The sequence below is a fragment of the Oryctolagus cuniculus genome, chromosome 6 (assembly GCF_964237555.1).
Source record: "Oryctolagus cuniculus chromosome 6, mOryCun1.1, whole genome shotgun sequence".
NCBI classification, from domain to species: Eukaryota; Metazoa; Chordata; class Mammalia; order Lagomorpha; family Leporidae; genus Oryctolagus; species Oryctolagus cuniculus.
This window is the reverse complement of record NC_091437.1, coordinates 44,590,022-44,614,375: the sequence shown is the minus strand read 5'-3', so window position 1 is coordinate 44,614,375 and position 24,354 is coordinate 44,590,022. Positions and strand designations below refer to the sequence as shown.

Genomic DNA, 24,354 nt, shown 5'->3' with positions numbered 1-24,354 from the left:
ATGTACTTCAATCCACTATTAAATACTATGAGTTTTTTTTTTCCCCCCAGGAATAGATTTATCAGTGTACTTAGTTGAAACAATTGATATTTTATATAATATTTTAATTTTATGCCATTCTGAGATGTAAGATAGCTAAAACAAAGATTTTCTTCTAATATTGGTAGTATTCTTTTTTTATAGTTAAGATAGATTTATTTATTTATTTTTTATTTGTTTGACAGAGTTATAGACAGTGTGAGAAAGAGACAGAGAGAAATGTCTTCCCTCCTCTGGTTCACTCCCCAAATGGCCGCCACGGCCAACGCTGCGCCCATCCAAAGCCAGGAGCCAGGAACTCCCTCCCGGTCTCCCATGCGGGTACAGGGACTCAAGCACCTGGGCCATCCTCCACTGCACTACCGGGCCACAGCAGAGAGCTAGACTGGAAGAAGAGCAACTGGGACTAGAATTCAGCGCCCATATGGGATGCCGGCACCGCAGGCAGAGGACTAACCAAGTGAGCCACGGCGCCAGCTCTCTCCTATGGCCTCGGAAAGCAGTGGAGGATGTCCCAAGTGCTTGGGTCCCTGCACCCACGTGCAGACCCAGAAGAAGGTCCTGGCTCCTAGCTTCAGATCAGCCCAGCTCTGGCCACTGCAACCATTTGGGGAGTGAACCAGCAGATGGAAGATTTCTCTCTCTCTACCTCTGCCTCTCTGTAACTCTGCCTTTCAAATAAATAAATAAACTTTTTTTAAAAAAGATAATGCTCTCTGTTTAACAAGTGAGATCCAAGAAATAAATTCTTATTTTTATTAGATATCACCAGATATAAGGGACATTGTGTGTGGGGGAACTAAACATGATCTTGTCTTAAATTTGATTATTGTTGTGTTTGGCTCAGAATTACATTCTATAATTCTGTCACACTTAAATGTAGCATCATGGATATAAGAATACTATCTATACTATCTCTCTTTTTTTCCAGTAATCTTTGTGCATTGGTATGATATTGTATAGATTTCACCAACTTTTGAGGTATAGAAATAGACCTACCAAGCTAGAGCTTTCAAGGTCACCACTTCCAGTAGCTGGAAGTTACACTTACTTTTCAAAAAATGTGTCAGAGGCCATTCAGATATTCTTTAATAATTAATTTCTCAGTTCTGCCTTTGAGTTTTTCCCTACAATTCTTAGGTGAATGCCAAAGATCCATTTGTATTCAGTCTGCCATTTTGGACATTTTATGAATTTGTCATTGTACTGTAGTTGATCTTGTATTCTTAAACTGTCTACTATGAAAATTAGTTAGGGTTCAGAAATCTTAAGGTCTTTTTTACTAGGAAGAAGTTTGCTGAGTCTATTTTCAGTTGTCTTTTATGCTGTAACGACTAATTCCACTGATTCTCTTCTTTCTGCAGAAGTATTTAGAGAGCCAGTTAGCATTGATTTTGAGGCCTCTGAGCTATGGCTCCATATTTTTCCATTAGGCTGCCTGATTTTTTTTTTTAAAGATTATTTATTTGAAAGGCAGAGTTATGTAAGAGAGAGAGAAAGAGAAAGTGAAAGAAAGAGATTTTCCATCCTCTGGTTCACTCCCCAGATGGCCACAATGTCCAGGGCTAGGCCAGGCCAAAGCCAGGAGCCTGGAACTCCCTGTCAGTCTCCGTTGTGGGTGGTAGGGACCCAGGTACTTCGGCCATCTTCCACTGCTTTCTCATGTATGTTAGCAGGGAGCTGTATTTGAAGTGGAGCAGCCAGGACTGGAACCTGTGCTCATATGTGAAGCCAGCATCACAGGTGGCAACTTAACTCCCTGCACCACAATACTGACCCCTGCACAAACTCAATAAATTCTATTTGATTTGGCCGATTAGCCATAGAAAGTCTCTGATTTGAGCCACATTTTTCCTTCGGTGTTTTTAGCATTATCATGTAACTTAACCTTTATTTTTCTATGACATTTTTGTTTGTTATCCATATCAGTTTTTTCCCTAACCAATATCTATTTTCTGAAAGTTGAGTAATCCCATGGTGTTTTTTTTATCTTATTAATCAGAATCTTAAATTTAAATATGTTGTGATTACTACTGCATAATATTTTACACAGTTGATTTATAGATTTTTCTAGTAGTCTTTCTTCATTATTTGGCTCTTAATCTTATTTTACTGTGAATCATATTAACCCTACTTATCCTAATAAGCAATTATTTATGCTTAACTAGATATTCCCAGCACATTTTCATCCCATTAATATATTCATTCAATCTATTTGAAATCTGACAGTGTAATTGTGTTTTCTCCCTTGTTTCGATAAATTTTTCTATCTCACATGTCTTCTGTGTAAATCCATATGTCTCAGTATCAGTACTGCCTACTTGTTCACTCTACTACTTGATGTATATTAAGTCCCTGTTATAAGCCAAATTCTATGCCAGTGACAAAGAATAAAAATGTTTATATAATTTCTGCCATTAAAGAGTTCTTGAGTAGCTGTAGAAAGGACAGATGCAAATACAACTCATTTTACTATTTCTGATTTTATCTATAGTACCTTCCTTGTCTGGTATTATTTTCGTGTCCAGTGCATTCATTCTACTCTTATCTCTCACATTTATTCTACTTTCTACACTCTTCTTCTATTTATATTTTCTAAAAGTACTTATATCTTGATAGTCCAGAATTCTCTTTAGAGAATTTATTAAATTCTCTCCCTCTCTCTTTAAGGAATTTATCAAATGTCTCTGATGCCATTAATGCCAGTCTTCTGATTTTATATTAGTATTCATGTTCATTTAAAGGCTTTTGAAATTTTTGCAGAAGCTGTATTTATTTTAGCCCAGTTTTTAAATATCACTTTGTACATATATGAATTTTCTGGTTAGATTATTTTCTTCCCTATATTTAATTTCTCAAGCACAAAATTGGTTTCATTACATCTTAACAAAGTTCACATCTTCTAGTATTCTGAATTCATTTATTTTCTCTTAAATTTTTTTTTTTATTTTATTTTTTGACAGGCAGAGTGGACAGTGAGAGAGAGAGACAGAGAGAAAGGTCTTCCTTTTGTCGTTGGTTCACCCTCCAATGGCCGCCGCGGCCGGCGCGCTGCGGCCGGCGCACCGCGCTGATCCGATGGCAGGAGCCAGGAGCCAGGTGCTTTTCCTGGTCTCCCATGGGGTGCAGGGCCCAAGCACCTGGGCCATCCTCCACTGCACTCCCTGGCCACAGCAGAGAGCTGGCCTGGAAGAGGGGCAACCGGGACAGAATCCGGCGCCCCGACCGGGACTAGAACCCAGTGTGTCGGCGCCGCTAGGTGGAGGATTAGCCTAGTGAGCCGCGGCGCCGGCCGTTAAATTTTTTTTTTTTAAATGTTTGCTCCTATTTCATTTTTTTTTCATTTGCCTGCCTTTTCTTACCTAAACAAAATAAAACCGCCTGATTTGATACTGTTACAAGGCAAAAAAGAGGCGGTATTCTTGTCTCATCCTTAAGGTTCATTCCAACAAAGTATATTTATAAGAAACTCAAATTTGACACAAAAATTCCCTGAAAAATGATGTACCCCTTTATTTTACGTTTTTGTAAGGAGCAGGAAAGAGGAGTCACATGATCACTACAGTGCAGATTCTCTTGGGGCTCCTCATTATCTTTGTGAGTCCCCAGAGTCTCATTTTCTTCACAGTTACCTGACTAACTAGTCTTACCAATTCTTCCATTCTCATGTTTCTGTCTCTTTGTATATTTCTCTCTTTTCTCATTCCGCCCCCACCCTAGTCTCATGCTGATTCTCCTTATTACCTCCTTAAACTTTTTTCTTTTAGAAAAATTTGATCTGTCCTCAGTTTCTGCCATTCCCCACTCCACTGCTCATGAAAGATATAGCCAGCCATTTGCAGTCACACAGCAAAAGCTTGGTTGCATCCTATATTCATTGAGCACATATAATGTATTCTTCCTCCTTGGATTGGGTGGTGTGAAATATTGCTGGAATTGTTTAAAACTATAATTTTCTAGTTTTTATTTTGATTTTTAAGATATATTTATTTGAAAGGCAAGAGTGACTGAGAGAGAGGGAGAAGGGTATATGTGTGAAAGAGAGAGTGATTGATCTATCTTCCACCCACTGGTTCATTCCCCAAATGACCACAACAGCCAGGACTGGGCTAGGCCAAAATCAGGAGCCGGGAACTCCAACCTGGACTCCCACATGGGTGGCAGGGACCTAGATACTTGGGCAATCTTCCGCTGCCTTCTCAGGCATATTAGCAGAAAATTGGATGGGAAACCAAGACAAATCTGCCCTCTGATATGGGATGCTGGGTGTTGCAAGTGTTGATTTAACCCGCTGTATCATGCTGTCCCAATTTCATACTCTATTATACATCTAAAATGTTGCTCTTTGTTTCAAAAAATGATTACGTAAAACCAGCTGCTTTAACAATCACTAAAATAAAATGGTTTATACACCAAGTTTCTTTTTTTTATCAATGTAAAGACCACAGTGAGTGTTTCTGGTTGGTAAATGGCTCTCTCCCAAAAGATGACTCATGGACCCACGCTTATTCTACACTGTAGCTCTGTTGTCTTAATATGTGACATCTGGGTTTATTGTACTGATGTGCATGAACCCACAGATGGGGAAAGAGCATGGAGGATCTGCATGAGAATCTTTTATGGATCATTCCCAGAAGTGGTACCTATTGTTCCTACTCATTACTAGGGTAACCCTCAGCGACATGGCTACTTCTAACTTCAAGGGAGGCTGAAAATATAATCTAGTTCTGTGCTAGAAGAAGAGAAAATAGTGACTGGCTAGTTTCTACTCTGCCTTATCTATAATTTGATACATTCAAATTCTTCTGTAATCTTAAACACAGGTTCTATATGTCTATTAGAATTCATTTTTCCTTTGCCTAGGAAAGGCATACTTCTCTAATCAAGGACTAAGAGCTTTTTGAATTGGGTATAAGAAAAAGAAATCTAAATCAGAGGCAGATTTTTTGGAGGGAACAAATGTCTTGAGTACAGTAAGGATCCAATGAATAAAATTTTGAAAGAGTTTGCAGTCATGACTTCAAAGTTATTTAAACAAAGTTTAACTCTCCTTATACCAGATCGGTGGTATGCTATCAGCCATGGTTTCATCTATCCCTTTGTTGTTTCATCCATTCATATATTTCTTAACTATTTTTCATTAACCAAATTCTATACTAGATAGTGGGGATATGAGCAAGACTAAAGCTTTCATGCTCTTGGTTTGGTGATTGTGGAGGTTGGAGGGACAGACATGCAAATAATTACTGAACTTTAAGCTATTTTATAACTAACAGGTTTATAAGGTTTAGAAAGAATTAGAAGAAGGGAAATTTCCTTGTGCATGATAAATTAGGAGAGGCCTGGGTAGAGCCTGTGGACTAGTCTTCATAACATGGTCAACTGAAAATCATGGCAGCCTCATTTACTCCCTACTTCTCTGCTTCTCTAAGTCAAAGACCATTTTAAAACACATATGTCCCTTGAGACTGTGCTTCCCGGTTTAAGAGAAACATTATCTGCCTTCTCTGGAGAGAAAGAAGGAGGATAAAATTAAAAGAGCCACATTACTTCCTAGCTCTGACAGACTTTTTTTGGTAATTTTATTTAGCTTGTATATTTTCATGTATTTCATATATAAAGATTTAGGACATAGTGATACTTCCCACCCTACCCTCCTTCCTGCCCATACTCCAACTCTTTCTTCCTCCCTCTCCCATTCCTGCTCTTAATTTTTACAAAGATCTAATTTCAGTTTTCTTAATGATCATAAAGTTAACTCTATACTAAGTAAAAGAGTTCAACAAATAGTATGAAGAAAAAAAAAAAAACCCGTTTCTCTATAGAAGAGACAAGGGCTATAAGCATTCATTGAATTCCAAAATGTCCATTTCACTCCAATACATTACATTTTAGTTACTTCTGAAAGGGAAAACATATGGTGTTTGTCTTTTGGGGACTGGCTTATTTCACTAAGTATAATGGCTTCCCAGTTGCATCCATTTTGTTGCACAAGACAGTATTTTTTTTTATAACTGAGTGGTACTCAGTATATATACCATAATTTCTTTATCCAGTCAATAGTTGATGGACATCTAGGTTGATTCCATATCTTAGCTATTGTGATTTGTGCTGCACTGCTTTTGGTTTGGATAAATTCCCAGGAGTAGGATGGCTGGATTATATGGTAGGTCTATATTCAGATTTCTGAGGTGTCTCTGTACTGTCTTCTACAGTGGCCGTACCAATTTACATTCCCGCCAACAGTGGATTAGGGTACCTTTTTCCCTACATCCTTGCCAGCATTTGTTGTTGATTTCTGTATGAGAGCCATTCTAACTGGAGTAAGATAAAACCTCATTGTGGTTTGATTTGCATTTCCCTGATGGCTAGTGATCCTGAGCATTTTTTCAAGTGTCTGTTGGCTATTTGAATTTCCTCCTTTGAAAAGTGAAAAATGCCTTTTCAAGTCCTTTGTCCATTTCTTAACTGGATTGTTTGTTTTGTTGTTCTTGAATATCTTCATCACTTTATATATTCTGGATGTTAACCCTTTATCAGTTGTATAGTTTGCGACTTTTTTCTCCTATTGTGTCAGTTGCCTCTTCGCTTTGCTAAGTGGTTCTCTGCAGTGAAGAAGCTTCTCAGCTTGATGTAATTCCATTTGTCAATTTTGGCTTTGATTGCCTGTGCTTCTGGTGTCTTTTCCAAGAAATCTTTGCATATGCCAATGTCTTGCAGAGTTTCCACAATGTTCTCTAATAATTTGATGGTATTGGTCATATATTTAGGTCTTTAATGCATTTTGAGTGGATTTTTGTATATGGTAGGGGACAAGTTTCATACTTCGGCATGCAGAGATTCAGTTTTCCCAACACCATTTGTTGAAGAGACTGTCCTTGCTCTAGGGATTTATTTTAGCTCCTTTGTTGAAGACAAATTGGTTGTAGATGTGTGAATTGATTTCTGGAGTTTTTATACTGTTCCATTGGTCTATATGTCTGTTTTTGTGCCAGTAGCAGGATGTTTTGATTATAACTGCCTTGTAGTATGTCTTGAAATCAGGTATTGTGATGACTATGGCTTTGTTTTTGTTGTGTAAGATTGCTTTAGGTATTCAGGGTCTCTTTTGTTTCCAAATGAATTTTAGCATCATTGTTTCTAGATCTGTGAAGAATGTAGTTGGTATTTTGATTAGGATCACATCGAATTTGTAAGTTTCAGTAGTATGGATATTTTGATTATATTGATTCTTCCAACCCATGAACATGAAAGATTTTTCCATTTTTTATGTCTTCTTCTATTTCTTTCTTTAATGTTATGTAATTTTCATCATAGAGATTTTGACATCCTTGGTTAAATTTATTTCAGAGTATTTAATTATTTTTGTAGCTATTGTGAGTGGGATTGATCTTAGAAGTTCTTTCTTATCTATGGCATTGTCTGTGTATACAATGGCTATTGATTTTTCTGTGTTGATTTTATACCTTGCCACTTTACAAAACTCTTTAAAGAGTTCCAATACTCTCTTAGTGGAGTCTTTTGGAGCCCCTGGATTTAGAATTATGTCATCTGCAAATAGGGTTGGTTTTACTTCCTTCTTTCCAATTTGTATCCTTTTGATTTCTTTTGCTTGCCTAAAGGCTCTGGCTAAAACTTCTAGGACTATATTAAACAGCAGTGGTAATAATGGACATCTTTGACCTCAGAATCAGCCCTTAAGGCATTCTAGTCTGGCTGAAAAGCCCATGAGAACATTTAAGGCATGGAAAGCCAAGATACTGTGGCAAAAAATGTCCTACATGAAGGACCTTGGTAGGTAAGACTCAATGAAATGGTTATCAAAAAAGGAGATACTTTTCTCTGAAGAGAGGTGAGAACTTCTGTTTTGCTTAGGGCTTGTCTAAATACTGACAGAGTTTGTGGATTCAAATGACTTCCATAGCCTAGGCAGCTCATGTCAGGAGCCTCGGGTGATCACTGAAATCATACATAAGGATGTTAATTGTTAAATGAACAACAGGAAATCACTGTGCACCTACTTCCCATGTAGGACCTCTGTGCTCAAAGAGTTGTATTATAATTATATCTAAGTGCTTGTGCAAAAGATGTGTCATTCTTGGGTGCTTCGTTAATGTTAATTAAGTTTCTTAAAAAAGAAAGTAAAATTAACTTCAAGATGCAATGATTTTGAACAGCCTTGTTTCGACTGCTGAAGAACAGGTTGGGTTTTTTTGTGTGTGTGCAAATTGTCGAACTCTTTACTTAGTATAGATTTAGTCTTCTGTGTGTATAAAGTTAATCGAAAATGGATCTTAGTGGATAATAGGACTGGAAATGGGAAAGGGAGGAGGAGGAGGGGTGGCAGTGTGGGTGGCAGGGCAGGTGTGGTGGGAAGAATCACTATATTCCTAAAGTTGTACTTATAAAATGCATGAAGTTTGTGTTCCTTAAATAAAAAGTTTCTTTGGGAAAAAAGAGAGAGGGCATATTTGTCTGGTTCTAGATCTTTGGGGGAACGCTTCTGTCTTTTCCCCATTCAGTAGGATGCTGACCATGAGTTTTGTCATAATCACCTTGATTGTGTTGTGGAATGTTCCTTCTATACCCAGTTTGCTTAAGGTTTTCGTCATGAAAGGATGTTGTATTTTATCAAATGCTTTCTTTTGAGATATCTATTGAGATAACTGTATGGGTTTTGTTCTTCAGTTTGTTATTGTGATGTATAGCATTTATTAATTTGCAGATGTTGAATCATCCGTGCATACCAGGGATAAATCCCACTTGGTCTGGGTGAATGATTTTTCTGATGTGTTGCTGAATTCAATTAGCTAATTTTTTTAAGGATTTTTGCATCTATGTTCATCAGGGATATTGGTCTATAGTTCTCTTTCTCTGTTGTATCTTTTTCTGGTTTAGGAATTAAGGTGATGCAGGCTTCATAGAAGGAGTTTGGGAGGATTCTCTCCCTTTTAATTTTTTTTTTTTTAATTTTTTGACAGGCAGAGTTAGACAGTGAGAGAGAGAGAGAGAGTTATAGACAGTGTGAGAGAGACAAGGATAAAGGTCTTCCGTCCATTGGTTCACTCCCCAAATGGCTGCAACAGCCAGTGCTGTGCCGATCTGAAGCCAGGAGCCAGCTACTTCCTCCTGGTCTCCCATGCGGGTGCAGGGACCCAAACACTTGGGCAATCCTCCACTTCCCTCCCAGGCCACAGCAGAGAGCTGGACTGGAAGAGGAGCAACTGGGACTAGTACCTGGTGCCCCAACCAGGAATAGAACCTGGGGTGCCAGTGCCACAGGCAGAGGATTAGCCAAATGAGCCATGTCGCTGGCCCCCTTTTAATTGTTTTGAATAGCTTGAAAACAATTGGAGTTAGTTCTTAAATGTCTGGTAGAATTCTGCAGTGAAGCCATCTGGTCTTTGGCTTTTCTTTGTTGGGAGGGTCATTATTTTATTCAATTTATCAAATCATTATTAATAATTATTAATTGATGCAATTTCCATCTTGATTATTGGTCTGTTTAGGTTTTCTATGTCTGCATGACTCAATTTTGGTAGATTGTATGTGTCTAGGAATCCATTTCTTCTAGGTTTCCCAATTTGTTGGCATATAGCTTGTTGTAATTCCTGATGATTCTTTTTATGCCTGTGGAATCTGTTGTTACATTTCCTTTTTCACTTCTGATTTTATTGATTTGGGTCGTTTCCCTATTTTTTTGGTTAGTTTGGCCAATGGTGTATCAATTTTATTTTTAAAAAACGGCTCTTCATTTTCACTGATCTTTTGTATTTTTTTGTTTCAAATTTGTTTATTTCTTCTTTAATTTTAATTATTTCTTTTCTCCTACTAGTTTTGGGTTTGGCTTGCTGTTGTTTTTCTAGATCCTTGAGATGCATTGATAGCTCATTTATTTGGTACCTTTCCAATTTCTTTATGTTGGCACCGATTGTTATAAGTTTCCCTCTTAATACTGCTTTTGCTGTATCCCATACTTTTTTTTTTTTTTAGTTTTTAAGCTTTTTATTCAATGAGAGAAATGCATAGGAGAGTGAGGGCCCTATCTAAAAGAGAGAGAAATCTGGATTCATATCAAGTACCAGGAGCCAGCCATATGCAGGAGCATGCAGGCAAGGAAGCATGGGGCAGGTGGCCCAAAGGCCATGCACCCTGGAGGCTGAGGGCAGCATGGGCCCATAATGGCAAAAGGCCAAAGAGAAGGGCTGGGCTCACTGTGTCCCCAGCATTTAATCCACTTCCAGAGGGGAGTGGTTAATTAATCTGATTTGCCGGTGGGCACACAGGTGTGCCCAGGAAGGGGCATGAGGTCACACAGGGGCATGGTGAAGGTGTGGTCTTTCAGCTCACAAACCGGATCAGTTTTATCCTATATGCCTGCCTACATCATTCCCACCTCAGAGACTCCATTCCCTTAATCCTAAGGTATGTTGAAGGGCATAGAATCATCCATTTTCTGTAGCTGCTTCATGCTTAAGAGGGACGTAGTGCAGGCCCTAACTGTCTGGGTCTGGAAGTCTCTATCTTATCTAACAAATTTGCTTTGTCAACTGGTCCCATATGTTTTGATATGATGTATTATCATCTTCAGTCATTTCCAGAAATTTTTTGATATCTCTTTTGATTTCTTCTATGACTCACCATTCATTCAGAGGCGTGTTGTTCAGTCTCCATGTGTTTGCATATGACGTAGAGGTTCTTGAGTTGTCGACTTCCATCTTCATTCCATTGTGGTATGATTTGGATTTTTCTTTTAATTTGCTGGGACTTGCTTTATGGCCTTAGCATATGGTCTATCCTAGAGAAAGTTCCATGCACTGATAAGAATGTGTATCCTGAAACTGTGGGTCGAAAAGTTTTGTAGATATCAATTAGGTCCATTTGGTCTATAGTGTAGATTAGCTCTGTTGTTTCTTTTTTGGTTTTCTGTCCAGTTGATCTGTCCGTTGATGAAAGTGGTTGCTCATGAGAACATTTCAGGCATGGAAAGTCAAGACATAATGGCAAAAACTCTTCTGTATAAAGAATCTCTGTGAGTGAGACCACAGTGGAAAAAAGGGACCATCAAAGAAGGATATACTTTTCTATGAAGGGAGGAAAGAACTTCCACTTTGCATATGGCCCTGTCTAAAAACTGACAGAGTTTGTGGACTCAAAAGGCTTTCATAGCCTTGGAAGCTCATGTCAAGCTCAAGCCTTGGATGGTCACTGACGTAAAAAATGAGTGCTAATTTTTAATTCGACACCAGGAGTCATTGTGCACTTACTCCCCATGCTGGATCTCTGTCCTTAATGAGGTGTACTATGAGAATTAATGGTAAAACTTGTCTTCAAAATGTACTTTATGCTTTGTGTGTCTGTGTGGGTGCAAACTGTTGAAATCTCTACTTAGTATAGATAGTTGATCTTCTGTATATAAAGTCAATGAAAATGAATCTTAATAAACAATGGAATGAGAGAGGGAGTAGGAGGTGGAAGGGAGTGGGGGTGGGAGGATGGGAATGAGGCAGAAGAACCACTATAATCCTAAAAGCTGTACATATGAAATTTGTATTCATTGAATAAAAACCTTCTAAAAAAAGAAAGTGGGTTATTGAAGACTCCCATTACTATTGTATTAGAGTCTTTGTCTCCCTTTAGATCCCTTAACATTTCTTTTAAATAGCTAGGTGCCCTGTAATTTGGTACATATACATTTATTATAGTCACATCTTCCTGTTGAATTCATCCCTTCATCATTATATAGTGCCCTTCTTCATCTCTTTTAGCAGTTTTTATGTAAGGTCTATTTTGTCTGATATTAGAATGGCAACAGCTGCCCTTTTTTGGTTTCTGTTACCATGGAATATCTTTTTCCATCCTTTCACTTTCAGTCTACATATATCTTTGCTGGTGAGAAATGTTTCTTTTAGGCAGCAAATAGATGGGTATTTTTTTAAAGATTTATTTATTTATTTGAAAGTTGAAGTTACACAGAGAGAAGAGAGACAGAGAGACAGAGAGACAGAGAGAGAGGTCTTCTATCTGATGGTTCACTCCCCAATTGGCCGCAACAGCTGGAGCTGTGCTGATCTGAAGCCAGGAGCCAGGAGCTTCTTCCAGGTCTCCCACGTGGGTGCAGTGGCCCAAGAACTTGAGCCATCTTCTGCTGCTTTCCCAGGCACAGCAGAGAGGTAGATCAGAAGTGGAACAGCCGGGACATGAACTGACGGCCACATGGTGCTTCAGGCCAGGGCGTTAACCCAATGCGCCAGAGCACCAGTCCAGATGGGTCTTTTTTAATCCATTCAGCCACTCTGGGTATTTTAACTGGAGAATTGAGAGGCCATTTATATTCCAGGTGTCTATTAATAAGTAATTATTTGGCTGACAGAGGCATTTCTTTTTTTTTTTCTTTATATTTTATTTTATTTAATGAACATAAATTTCCAAAGTACAGCTTATGGATTACAATAGCTTCCCCCTCCATAACTTCCCTCCCACCCACAACACTCCCCTCTCCCACTCCCTCTCCCCTTCCATTCACATCAAGATTAATTTTCAATTATCTTTATATACAGAAGATCAATTTAGCATATATTAAGTAAAGATTTCCACAGTTTACACCCACACAGAAACACAAAGTGTAAAATACTATTTGAGTACTAGTTATAGCATTAATTAAACACCTAAGAGTAATTGTGTATTAATTACAGAGTTCAACCAATAGTTTTAAGTAGAACATAAAATACACTAAAAGGGTAAAGTATTAAGTTCTTTTTTTTCTTTTTTCTTTTTGTTTGTTATATAGTTATTTTTTTATTTAATAAATGTGAATTTACAAAGTGCAACTTGTGTATTGTTGTGGCTCCCCACCCCAACCTCCCTCCCTCCCGTGGCCCTCCCCTCTCCTACTCCCTCTCCCATCCCGCCCTTCATCGAGTTTCATTTTCAATTAATTACTTTCATATACTGAAGATCAACTTAGTATATAATAAGCAAGGATTTCAACAGGCTGCACTCACACAACCGCACAAGGTATAGGGTATTGTTCGACTAGTAGTGTTGTTTTTAAGTTTCATAGTAAAGCACATTAAGGACAGAGATCCTACTTGGGGAGCATGTACCCAGTGACTCCCGTTATTGATTAACAATTGGTACTCTTATTTATGATGTCAGCAATCACCCGAGACTCTTGCTATGAGCTGTCTAGGCTATGGAAGCCCCTTGAGTTCACGGACTCTGAACTTGTTTAGTCAAGACCATATCACAGTGGAGGTTCCTTCCTCCCTTCAGAGAAAGGCGGACAGAGGCATTTCTAAGGAGTCTGTATTGTCTTTATATATTAACAGACACCTAATTGCATCAGAATAAATTGGATCATGACTTATGTGCTGTGACTTCTATCTGTTTCTTCAGGAAAATTTAGTTAAATTTAGGCTAAGTGTATCATTAGGATAATACAGCAGTTCATGTTGTAATTGTGTCTTTGGGAACAAAAGGATAGAACATATAACTTCCACCTACTTTTAGAAACTGTCCCTTCAGATCAGAGCAGCGCGCTGGCCGTGGTGGCCATTTGGAGGGTGAACCAATGGAAAAAGGAAGACCTTTCTCTCTCTCTCTCTCTCTCTCTCTCACTGTCTAACTCTGCCTGTCAAAAAAAAAAAAAAAAAAAAAAAAGAAACTGTCATATGTGCATACCCTGTTGACATAATGTTCCTTTCAGATTTGTCACAGATGATTGACCTATGACATTCTACTCTCCCTTGGAAATTTCTTTCTGTCTTCACATTGAATACAACAAAGTAAAAGAATTGTTTTGTTTCTTTTAAGTTTATCTAAAAAAATTAAGTGTCATAATTTAGTTTAATATAGTGAAGAATACAGAATGAAAGAAAAATGATCTATATCACTACTCTGAAACCCCTATTAATATTAAAATGAAACTTAACTATTTAAATAAATCCCAAGTTCAAATAGTACCAAGAGATAGAAAAGGAAAGTCTAATTTTTCATAATTCCCTGTTCTCTGTCCTTGATGGCCACTATTAAAGGTAACTACTATTAGTAGTTTCATACTTTTCTTTTAGAAACATGCATACCAGTATTTTTGTGTATTCATTCTTTCAATTTATCTATCAGTACTTTCACTCATTTATTGATTCAAAAAATATTTGTTGAGAGCCTATTATGTGTCAGTTATAATTTTGTCCCTTGGGAATATAACAGTGAGCAGATTCCAGAAGGTCTCTTATGGAACTTAGAGTCTAGGAAAGAGAAAAAAAGGGAAATAAATAAGAAAACAAGATAACTTTAGTTTGTTCAAAATATTATAAGTGATTTGATATGATGGTGCTGTTAGTTAAGGTGGCTAATAATGACCTCTGCTTATGTAAGTTATTAAATTTTACTGAGCAAAGAAAAACATGGAAAGACTCAAACAATGTTTGACCTATGTTATTTCTTTTTCTAAAGGTGAAGCTCCACCTGCCAGCCAGTTGCCCACACCTCCCGTCCAGCGCCCAAGCCCCATCACACTTTTCCAGCCTAGCGTCTCCAGTGCTGCCCAGGTGGCTGTCCAGGCTCCAAGTCTGCCTCTCCGCCCAGCACTCCCACCTCAGCATTTTGCTGGGCCTTCTCAAACGGACACTCATCAGCTGCATTCTGGAGCCAGTCGCTCTGTGAAGAGACCCACTCCTGTCTCTCTGGAGAATACCAGTAGGATTCCAACTACTCCAAGTACTGCCCATGCCAGATTTGCACCCTCGACCATCCAACCTCCAAAGGAGTATTCCAGCATTTCCAGTTGTCCAAGAAGTGCTCCCATAGCCCAGGCTCCTCCCATTCCACACCCACATGTCTACCAACCCACACCCCTCGGCCATCCAGCCACACTGTTTGGGACACCACCAAGATTCTCTTTTCATCACCCTTACTTCCTACCCGGACCTCACTACTTCCCATCAAGGTAAATTAAAATTTTTTTTTCTTTCACCAAAAAATACAGCTAATGAAGTTTTCAACTCTGGAGGTATCTCTTTTTTAGTGAGAAGGGGGCTTCTTTAATTCTGCTTGGAATCTAATTTAGAGGTTGAATAGGAGCCAAAAAATTGATTTAAACAAATAGAGTCAAATGAGTAGGCGAGGTAGAGAGAATGTACAGTCCATCTAATGGGACAGCAGCTACTCAGTTCCAGTCAGCTCTTGGCATGTGAAAATACAGGCTTCAGTGCTGCCAGATGTGAATTTTCATGGGAAACAGCCATGAAGGACCTTAGTGTCATTTAGTCAAATCCAGTTGTTGCATAGAGCTGAATTTCTGAAAGTTTAGCTAGATATAATTCCTATGATATCCTGATAAAAAATGCGGCTTCTGATTCCTTTTTTTAGGGTATTCTGTACTATCAGTCTGCATTTCTAACAAGCTCCCTAGTGATGCCAACTTTTTTTGTGGGGAACACTTTGAATAGCACAGGTATAGAAGAGGGCACTTGGTCAAAGAGAGGTTAAGTAACTAGTTCAAAGTTACGCTTCCTCTTAGTGTTCTTTTTAACAAACCAGAATATTTCCCATGTGAATTGCCAATACAGGAATTTATTTTTATAGGGAAGTACCTAAGTAAAACAAATGTGTAACTTTTAATTTTGGGATGATGCAGTTCAACTCCATTGCAAGTATAACAAAGTAGTATGCAAGTATGATAAATTATGATAAAGTAGTACTAACCTGTACTTTCATTTTTAAAATTGATTGATTGATTGATTGATTGATTGATTTGCAAGGCAGAGACAGAGAGCTCTTGTTCACCAGTTGACTCCTCAATGCCTGCAACAGCCCTGGCTGGATCAGGTCAAAGCCAAGATAGGGTAACTCAATTCAGCTGTTAATTTCTAGCAGAAAGTCATATGGAAATATATACTTTTTAATGGAAAAGTCGTATAGTTAAACGGACTTTGGGGCAAGTAATTCTTCCTATTTATTAAATAGATTAAATCATAGCAAATCTATCTTCTGTACTCGTGTCAAGGCTTATAGGATTTGTCTTTTAGTATACAAATCATCTGACACTTTAAAGAACATTTTCAAAGGAAGCTTCTGAAAAGAAGTCCATAGAAGACAGAAATTACAGCATGTTCTTTAATACAGATATTTCTGTGTAATAGTTTTATTGAAAGAACCAAATGAAGTGAATAAGTAGTATTATACTGAATTTTATTTCATTTAAAGTGTCAACACTCTACATCAACTATAAACATTAAGCTACATGTACTTAGCCAAAACCGAAAACCAGCCTTTAAAAAAAAAAAAAACTTATTTATTTATTTATTTGAAAGTCAGAATTGGAGAGAGGGAGAGACAGGGATCTTCCATTTGTTGGTTCACTTCCCAGGTGGCCACAACATGTGAGGTTGTACCAGGCCAAATCCAGGAGCAAGTAACTTCTTCCAGGTCTCCCATGTGGGTGGCAGAAACCCAAGCACATGGGCCATGTGCTGCTGCTCATCCCAGGCCACTAGCAGGGAGCTGAGAGGGAAGTGGAGCCGCTAGGACTTAAACCAGCATGTCCATATGGGATGCCGGTATCATAGGAGGTGGCCTTACTAGCTATGGCATGGTGCTAGCTAGCCCCTGGCCTTTTAAACTGTAATATTTTCTTGTTGCTTTTCTGACTTCTATCTTCTCTTTTTTATCTTCTATCTTCTATTTTCCCAAGGAATTGGATAATCTCATTAATTTGCTTGGCAAGATGGCTTTTAGTAAAATATATCCTGGTTAAATGACAGAATTAATTGATTCTCTCTCAATTCTTCTCTTAATTGTAAATGACATTATATATATATATATATATAAATATAAAACATGAGTGTATCTAATGTGTGTACTTATAAATATTGTGTGTATATATGTATTTAATTTATTAGATAGTACAGTTTGCCCTGTGTATCTAGAGTAAAAATCAAGTAGCTTAGGTTGTTTAATCAAGGAGTCATTTGATAAAACAAATGGACATTCACAAGTGCTGAGTCTTCTGAGGACGAATGTCTTCTGCTTTCAAGTCTTAACCATCTTCATACCGTGCTTATTGAAATATTTTCTGTGTACTACATTAATTTCTTAGACTAATTATTTTATTCTCACTACCCCTTTCTCTTCCGTCTTCTTGCAGTATATTCTACTTTGACATTCAAGGGAGCAAAATAGGATCTTATTTTGTTGATCATTGAGTAAAAAAAAAAATCTATTGCAATTAGTGAGACAGAAAGTATATATAAAAGAAAAATGGAGATTTTTGGCTTGAAATAAATAGCAAATATACCCAGATATAGATGATAGAGAAGGTAAATATAAATCATTCCTGTATTTGTAGGAATAAATGCAATCATAATTTTTACTTCTTAAAATTTTAAGCAGAGAAATCTAAGATTAAAGACAATTCCCCTTAACTTTTGTTTGGAACACAGAGCTATTTGAAGTCATGGGCTCTCCCCATAACAGCATACGTACACACACACAGACACACACACACACACACACATATATCTATATATATGTATTTCCTTAGATATATGAATACTCACACACACACATACACATACTCAAACACATTTATAAACACATGAACTTTTGCCTAAACTAAAATGAAGGAAACTTGGAATCCCAAAACATGACAGATACAGTTACATAGAATGTCTTCTGTGGTAACTACTTAGAAATACTGGATTCTAGGGCCAGCGTTGTGGTATAACAGGTTAAGCCTTTGCCTGCAATGCTGCTGGTATCCCATGTGGATGCCAGTTCGAGACCTGGCCACTCCACTTCTGATCCAGCTCTCGGCTAATGTGCCTGGGAAAACATCAGAAGATGGCCCATGTGCTTGGGCCCCTACACCCACATAGGAGACCCAGATGAAGCTCCTGGCTTCTGGCTTTGTATTGGCCCAGCTTCAGCCATTGTGGCTATTTGGGGAGTGAACCGAAGAATAGAAGATTCTCTCTCTTTCCTCTCTCTCTCTCTCTCTCTTTCTGTGTGTGTGTGTGTATGTGTTTATGTGTCCTCCTCTCTCTGTAACTCTGCCTTTTAAATAAATACAAAATAAATCTTAAAAAAGTTGGATTCTACCTAGAATGATGAAATGAACTTTAAAATATTTTGCTTAATTCATCAGAAAGAAGATGATTATGTGCCAAAATGACCAAGAAGCTGAAAAGTAGTTCAAGTAGTTCTGGCAGTGGTTTTCAGATTCAGAAATAGTCTTGGGCCGGTGTCACGGCTCACTTGGCTAATCCTCCGCCTATGGCACTGACACCCCAGGTTCTAGTCCCAGTCAGGGTGCCAGATTCTGTCCTGGTTGCTCCTCTTCCAGTCCAGCTCTCTGCTGTGGCCCGGGAAGGCAGTGGAGGAGGGCCCAAGTGCTTGCGCCCTGCACCAGCATGGGAAACCAGGAGGAAGTACCTGGCTCCTGGCTTTGGATTGGCGTGGTGCGCGGGCCGCAGCACGCCGACCACAGTGGCCATTGGGGGGTGAATCAACGGAAAAGGAAGACCTTTCTCTCTGGCTCTCTCTCTCTCTCTCTCACTGTCTAACTCTGTCAAAAAAAGAGAGAGAGAGAGAGAAATAGTCTCAGTGGTTATAAACTTTGGTTTTAATGATTGCATACAGAGAAGAGATGACACTTTGACCTTCTCAAGGTGTGGACTGAAACTAAAACCTCTCCATGATGCTAGGACACAGGAAGGACTTTTCAACCTTGATATACAAATTTCTGTGTATTGACTTTGTATCCTGCTACTTTACCAAACTCTTCTATGAGTTCCAATAGTCTCTTAGGTGGAGTCTTTTGGATCCCATAAAAATAGGATCATGCCATCTGCAAATAGGGATAGCTTGACTTCCTCTTCCCAATTTGCTTCCCTTTGATTTCTTTTCCTTGCCTAATGGCTCTGGCTGAAACTTCTAGGGCTATATTGAATAGCAGTGGTGAGAGTGGGCATCCCTGTCTGGTAGTGGATTTCAGTGGAAATGCCTCCAGCTTTTCCCCATTCACTATGATGCTGGCCATGGGTTTGTCATAAATTGCCTTGATTGTGTTGAGGAATGTTCCTTCTAAACCTAATTTGCTTAAAGTTTTCATCATGAAAGGGTGTTGTATTTTGTCAAATGCTTTCTTTGCATCTATTGAGATAATCATATGGTTTTTGTTCCTCAATTTGTTAATATGATGAATCACATTGATTGATTTTGAATGTTGAACCACGCTTTGATACCAGGGATAAATCCCACTTGGTCCGGGTAAATGATCTTTCTGATGTGTAGTTGGATTCGATTGGCCAGGATTTTGTTGAGGATTTTTGCATATATGTTCATCAAGGAGATTGGTCTATAGTTTTCTTTCTCTTGTTGTGTATTTTCCAGGTTTAGGAATTAAAGTGATATAAGCTTCATAGAAAGAATTTGGGAGGATTTCCTCCCTTTCAATTGCTTTGAATAATTTGAGAAGAACTGTGGTTAGTTTGTTAAATGTCTGGTAGCATTCAGCAGTGAAGTCTGGGCTCTTTTTTGTTGGGAGGGCATTTATTATTGATTCAATTTCTTTCTTGGTTATAGTCTGTTTAGGTTTTCTTTGTCTTCATGGCTCAATTTAGGTTAGTTGTATGTGTCCAGGAATCTATCCATTTCTTCTAGGTTTCCCAGTTTATTGAAATACAGCTCTTTGTAGTAGTTTCTGATGACTTTTTATTTCTGTGGTGTCTGCTACATTTCCTTGACCATCTCTAATTTTATTGATTTGAATCTTCTCTCTCCTTTTTTTTTTTTTGTTAGTTTGGCCAATGGTGTGTCAATTTTGTTTATTTTTTCAAAACACCAGCTTTTCATTTTGCTGATCTTTTGTATTTTTTTTTTTTTGGTTTCAATTTTGTTGATTTCTTCTCTAATTTTAATTATATCTTTTCTTCTTCTGGTTTGGGGTTTGATTTGCTGCATTTTTTTCCAGGTGCATAGAGAGTTATTTATTTTTTGAGGTGCATAGAGAGTTATTTATTTGGTGCCTTTCTAGTTTTTTGATGTAGGCACCAATTACTGTAAAGTTTCCTTTTTGTTGTGTCCCACAAATTTTGATAAGTTGTATTGTCATTTTCATTTGTTTCCAGAAATTTTTTAATTTCTCTTTTGATTTCTTCTATGACCACTGCTCATTCAGAAACATGTTGTTCATTCTCCATGTGTTTGCATATGATGTAGAGATCCTTGAGTTTTTGATTTCCAGCTTCATTGCATTGTGGTCTGAGAAGATGCATGTATGATTTCGATTTTTTTGTAATTTGCTGTGATTCCCTTTATGGCCTAGCATATGATCAGCCCTAGAGAAAGTTCTATGCACTAGGGAGAAATATGTATACTCTGTGGCTGTGGTGTGAAAGGCTCTGTGGATACCTGCTAAGACTATTTGGGCTATAGTGTCAATTAGCTCTGTTGTTTCCTTGTTGATTTTCTATCTGGTTGATCTGTCCATTGCTGAAAGTAGGGTATTAAAGTCCCCTGTTACTAATGTATTTGAGTCTATATCTCTTATTAAATATCTTAATAATTCTTTCAAATAGCCAGGCACCCTGTAATTAGGTGTATATACATTTATAATTGTCACATTTTCCTGTTGAATTGATCCTTTAATCATTATATAGTGTCCTTATTTGCCTCTTTCAATAGTTTTTGTATTAAAGTCTGTTTTGTCTGATATTAGGATGGCCACACTGGCTCTTTTTTAGTTTCTGTTAGCATGGGATATCTTCTTCCATCCTTTCACTTTCAGTCTGTGTGCATCTATGTTGGTAAAGTATGTTTCTTATAGGCAGCAGATAGATAGGTTTTCTTTTTTAATACATTCACCTAGCCTGTGTCTTTTAACTGGAGTTGAGACCATTTATTTTCAGTGTGACTATTGTTAAATACTGTCTGTTCCCTGCCAGGTTTCCTTAAGTAGACTTGTTTATGTATTTTGGATTTCATTTGTACTTTTGCTGGATCATTTTCTACGTTCATCTTCTTTGTAGTGAAGTTCCTGTTTCTGTGTGTAGCACATCCTTGAGCGGGTGTTGTAGGGCTGAGTGAGAAGATACAAATTCTTTCAATTTCTGTTTGTTGTGGAAAATCCTTATTTTGCCTTCATTCATAAATGAGAGTTTTGCAGGGTACAGTATTCTGGGTCTACAGTCTTTTTTTCTTAGGATTTGGAATTGCAATGAGAAGTCTGGGGTGATTCTAATTGGCTTACCCCTGAATGTGATTTGTCATTTCTCTTGGGCTCATTTTAAGAACTGTTCTCTGTGTTTCACTGAGCTGAGTGTTGCCACAATGTGTCGTGGTGCATTCCTTTTTGTGGTCCTGTCTGTTGGGAGTTCTGTGTATTTCTTATACTTAGATGTCTCTTTCAATCTGCATCTTGTGGAAGTTTTCTGATATAATTTCATTAAGAAGGCCTTCTAATCTGTTCTTTCTTTCTACACCTTCCAGAACTCCTATGTTGGATTGCTTGATAGAATCTTGTAAATCTCCAACTGTGATTTTTAATTTTCTAATTTCTTTTTCTTGTGTTTGGTCTGACTGTATTATTTCCAAAAATTTGCCTTCTAGATCTGATACTCGCTCTTCTATTTCTTTCTTTCTTTTTTTTTTTTTTTTGACATGCAGAGTTAGATAGTGAGAGAGAGAGAGAGTTAGAGAGAGAGAGAGAGAGAGAGAGAGAAAGGTCTGACTTCCATTGATTTACCCCCCAATGGCTGCTATGGTCGGCGCGCTGTGCTGATCTGAAGCAAGGAGCCAGCTACTTCCTCCTGGTCTCCCATGCAGGTGCAGGGACACAAGCACTTGGGCCATCCTCCACTGCCTTCCCGGGTCACAGCAGAGAGCTGGACTGGAAGAGGAACAACCTGGACTAGTACCTGGTGCCCCAACCGGGACTAGAACCCAGGGTGCCAGCGCCACAGGCAGAGGATTAGCCTAGTGAGCCACGGAGCCGGCCTCACTCTTCTATTTCATCTGTTTTTTTGTTTTTTTTGTTTTGTTTTGTTTTGTTTTGTTTTTGTTTTTTTGTTTTTTGACAGGCAGAGTGGATAATGAGAGAGAGAGACAGAGAGAAAGGTCTTCCTTTGCCATTGGTTCACCCTCCAATGGCCGCCACAGCTGGCGTGCTGCGGCTGGCGCACCACGCTGATCCGAAGCCAGGAGCCAGGTGCTTCTCCTGGTCTCCCATGGGGTGCAGGGCCCAAGCACTTGGGCCATCTTCCACTGCCTTCCCGGGCCACAGCAGAGAGCTGGCCTGGAAGAGGGGCAACCGGGAAAGAATCCGGTGCCCCGACTGGGACTAGAACCCGGTGTGCTGGCGCTGCTAGGTGGAGGATTAGCCTATTGAGCCACGGCGCCAGCCTCATCTGTTCTATTTCTGAGAGATTCCATGGCATTTTTTTCTGGTCAATTGAATTTTTCATATCTAGTATTTCATTTTTCTTCTCTTTAGAATCTCAGTTTCTTGGTAGTGCTTTTCATTCAGATCTTGAATCTGTTTCTGATTGCTTCTAAGTAATCTGATTATTTGTCGCTCCCCCTCTTCATGGGGGAACGACACTAAACCCTGCCTAGGCTTCATATCCGAGTCACGGCACCATTATGTCACTCCCCCTCTTCGTGGAGGAACGACACAGGACCCTGCGCTGTTCTTTTGTCTGCTCGGCCCTCCCCAGGTTTGCTGCTGGTTCTTCCCGGGTTGGCTACCGACCCTTCCACCACCATGGAAGGGCGGTTCCCCCTGCCACATTCCCCACTTCTGCGGGAGAGCGGCACACCGCCAGCCGGCTCTCTCGGGGGCTGCTCAGGTGTTCCTTCAGATAGATGTTCCTTGTGCATGTTGTCTCTCTCCTCCTTTATAGTCCTCTTCCACCAATCCCAACTCTGCTACCCACACGCCGAGTACGCTGCTCTCCTCCAATCAGGAGCAGGATCAGCTCCTGCAGCTCATCACTCAAGTTGGCGAGAGGCAGCTGCGTAGAAGTTGTTACTCCCTTCTCAGCGCCATATTGTGGGAGAGCAGATGCATAGTATAAGTCTTAATTCCAGTAACTTAGTCTAGTCCGAGTTGCTCCCCACAATTATTAATTTTCTGAATTCCTTTTCTGGCATTGTTTCAATTTCTTCTTCAGCCTTCATTATTGAAGGTTTAGATTGTTCCACTGGCGAGTTCATAGATTCTTCCTTATTCTTATTCAGGATTTTTCCTTTGTTCTTCAGCATTTTTGTTTGATTTCTGATTGGTTTTATTTTTAAATTGATTTCCCTCTGCTATGAGCTGCTATGTGTCTGTGCCAGTTGCCATTGGAAGTAAGGCTCACCTTCTCCTGGAGCTTTGTTTATTTCTGGGTCCTTATGGAGGTAGGTACAAGGCTTTGGTGTACTAAGCCCCGCCTACCGCAGCTGAGCTCCCTGCCTTATTTGTAGAATGAGTTTGGGTTTTAGTTGTTTAGAGTTATTCATTATTGTACAACTCGGCTGATGGGGGTGGGGGGAGTCACTCTGAATTGTTGTGATCCTTGTTCATGGGTGGGGTGTGTTATGAGATGGCCCCCACAATTGATGTGTTTGTGTGCAGAAGGTAAAAGTGGCAGCCCACTACCTACACTTGAAAATGTAAACAATCAATATGGCTTCTACTTACTGGCTGAAGCTCTGGTTGGGGGGAAGAGGAAGACACCGAGGGATTGTGGCATGTTCAACCTCTCTTCACGTCCCCCAGAATTTCTCCTTCCCACTTAGAGTGCGAAGCACTGTTCACCAAATTTCCCCACTCATCAGTGTCTGCATCTCTGGGCTCACTGAAGGAGTGGTGCCTGTCTCCTCTCTGGGTCTCCATGCCAGTTCCTTCTCTGCACTTTGGGCACCTCTCTGGTTCCCCTGCCGTGGACCTGAGCAATCTCTGGTGGACTCCTGGGCCATTCTGCATGAAATTTTCATGATTCTGTGCCTGCTTGTGTCCCCTCTACTCATTGATTATCCATATTTCCCTGCGTGACTCAGAACATCTCACTGCTATACCGCCATCTTGTCCCACCCCTCTGATTAATTTCTTATCTGAAACATTTTTAAAAGTCACACAAAATATTTGAAGTTTTTTTTTAAATACACTGGACATTAGCCTATGAAGGATAGTGATCTCTGAGAGAAAGGAAACTAATGAGATGAACTCTACAATTTTTCAGCTTAATGACCTGGAAACCAGAGTGTAGAGAAAAGAAACATAAGCAGATCCTGATAGACTCTATGGGTTGAGGCAGAGTTGTGGATTTA

General features: G+C 39.1%; 1 protein-coding gene across 3 annotated transcripts in view; it reads left to right on the top strand.

Moving 5' to 3' along the window:
- Nucleotides 1–24,354, top strand: part of SOX30 (SRY-box transcription factor 30) — a 51,039-nt gene that overhangs the window by 5,850 nt on the left and 20,835 nt on the right. For 2 of the 3 annotated variants that reach the window (XM_051843562.2, XM_008255331.4), the window contains one exon: nt 14,497–14,989. The exons of the other annotated variant lie outside the window; for it this stretch is intronic. In XM_051843562.2, coding sequence (XP_051699522.2) covers nt 14,497–14,989 — 493 coding nt within the window. The remainder of the gene's footprint in view (nt 1–14,496; nt 14,990–24,354) is intronic. 3 annotated transcript variants of the gene reach the window in all.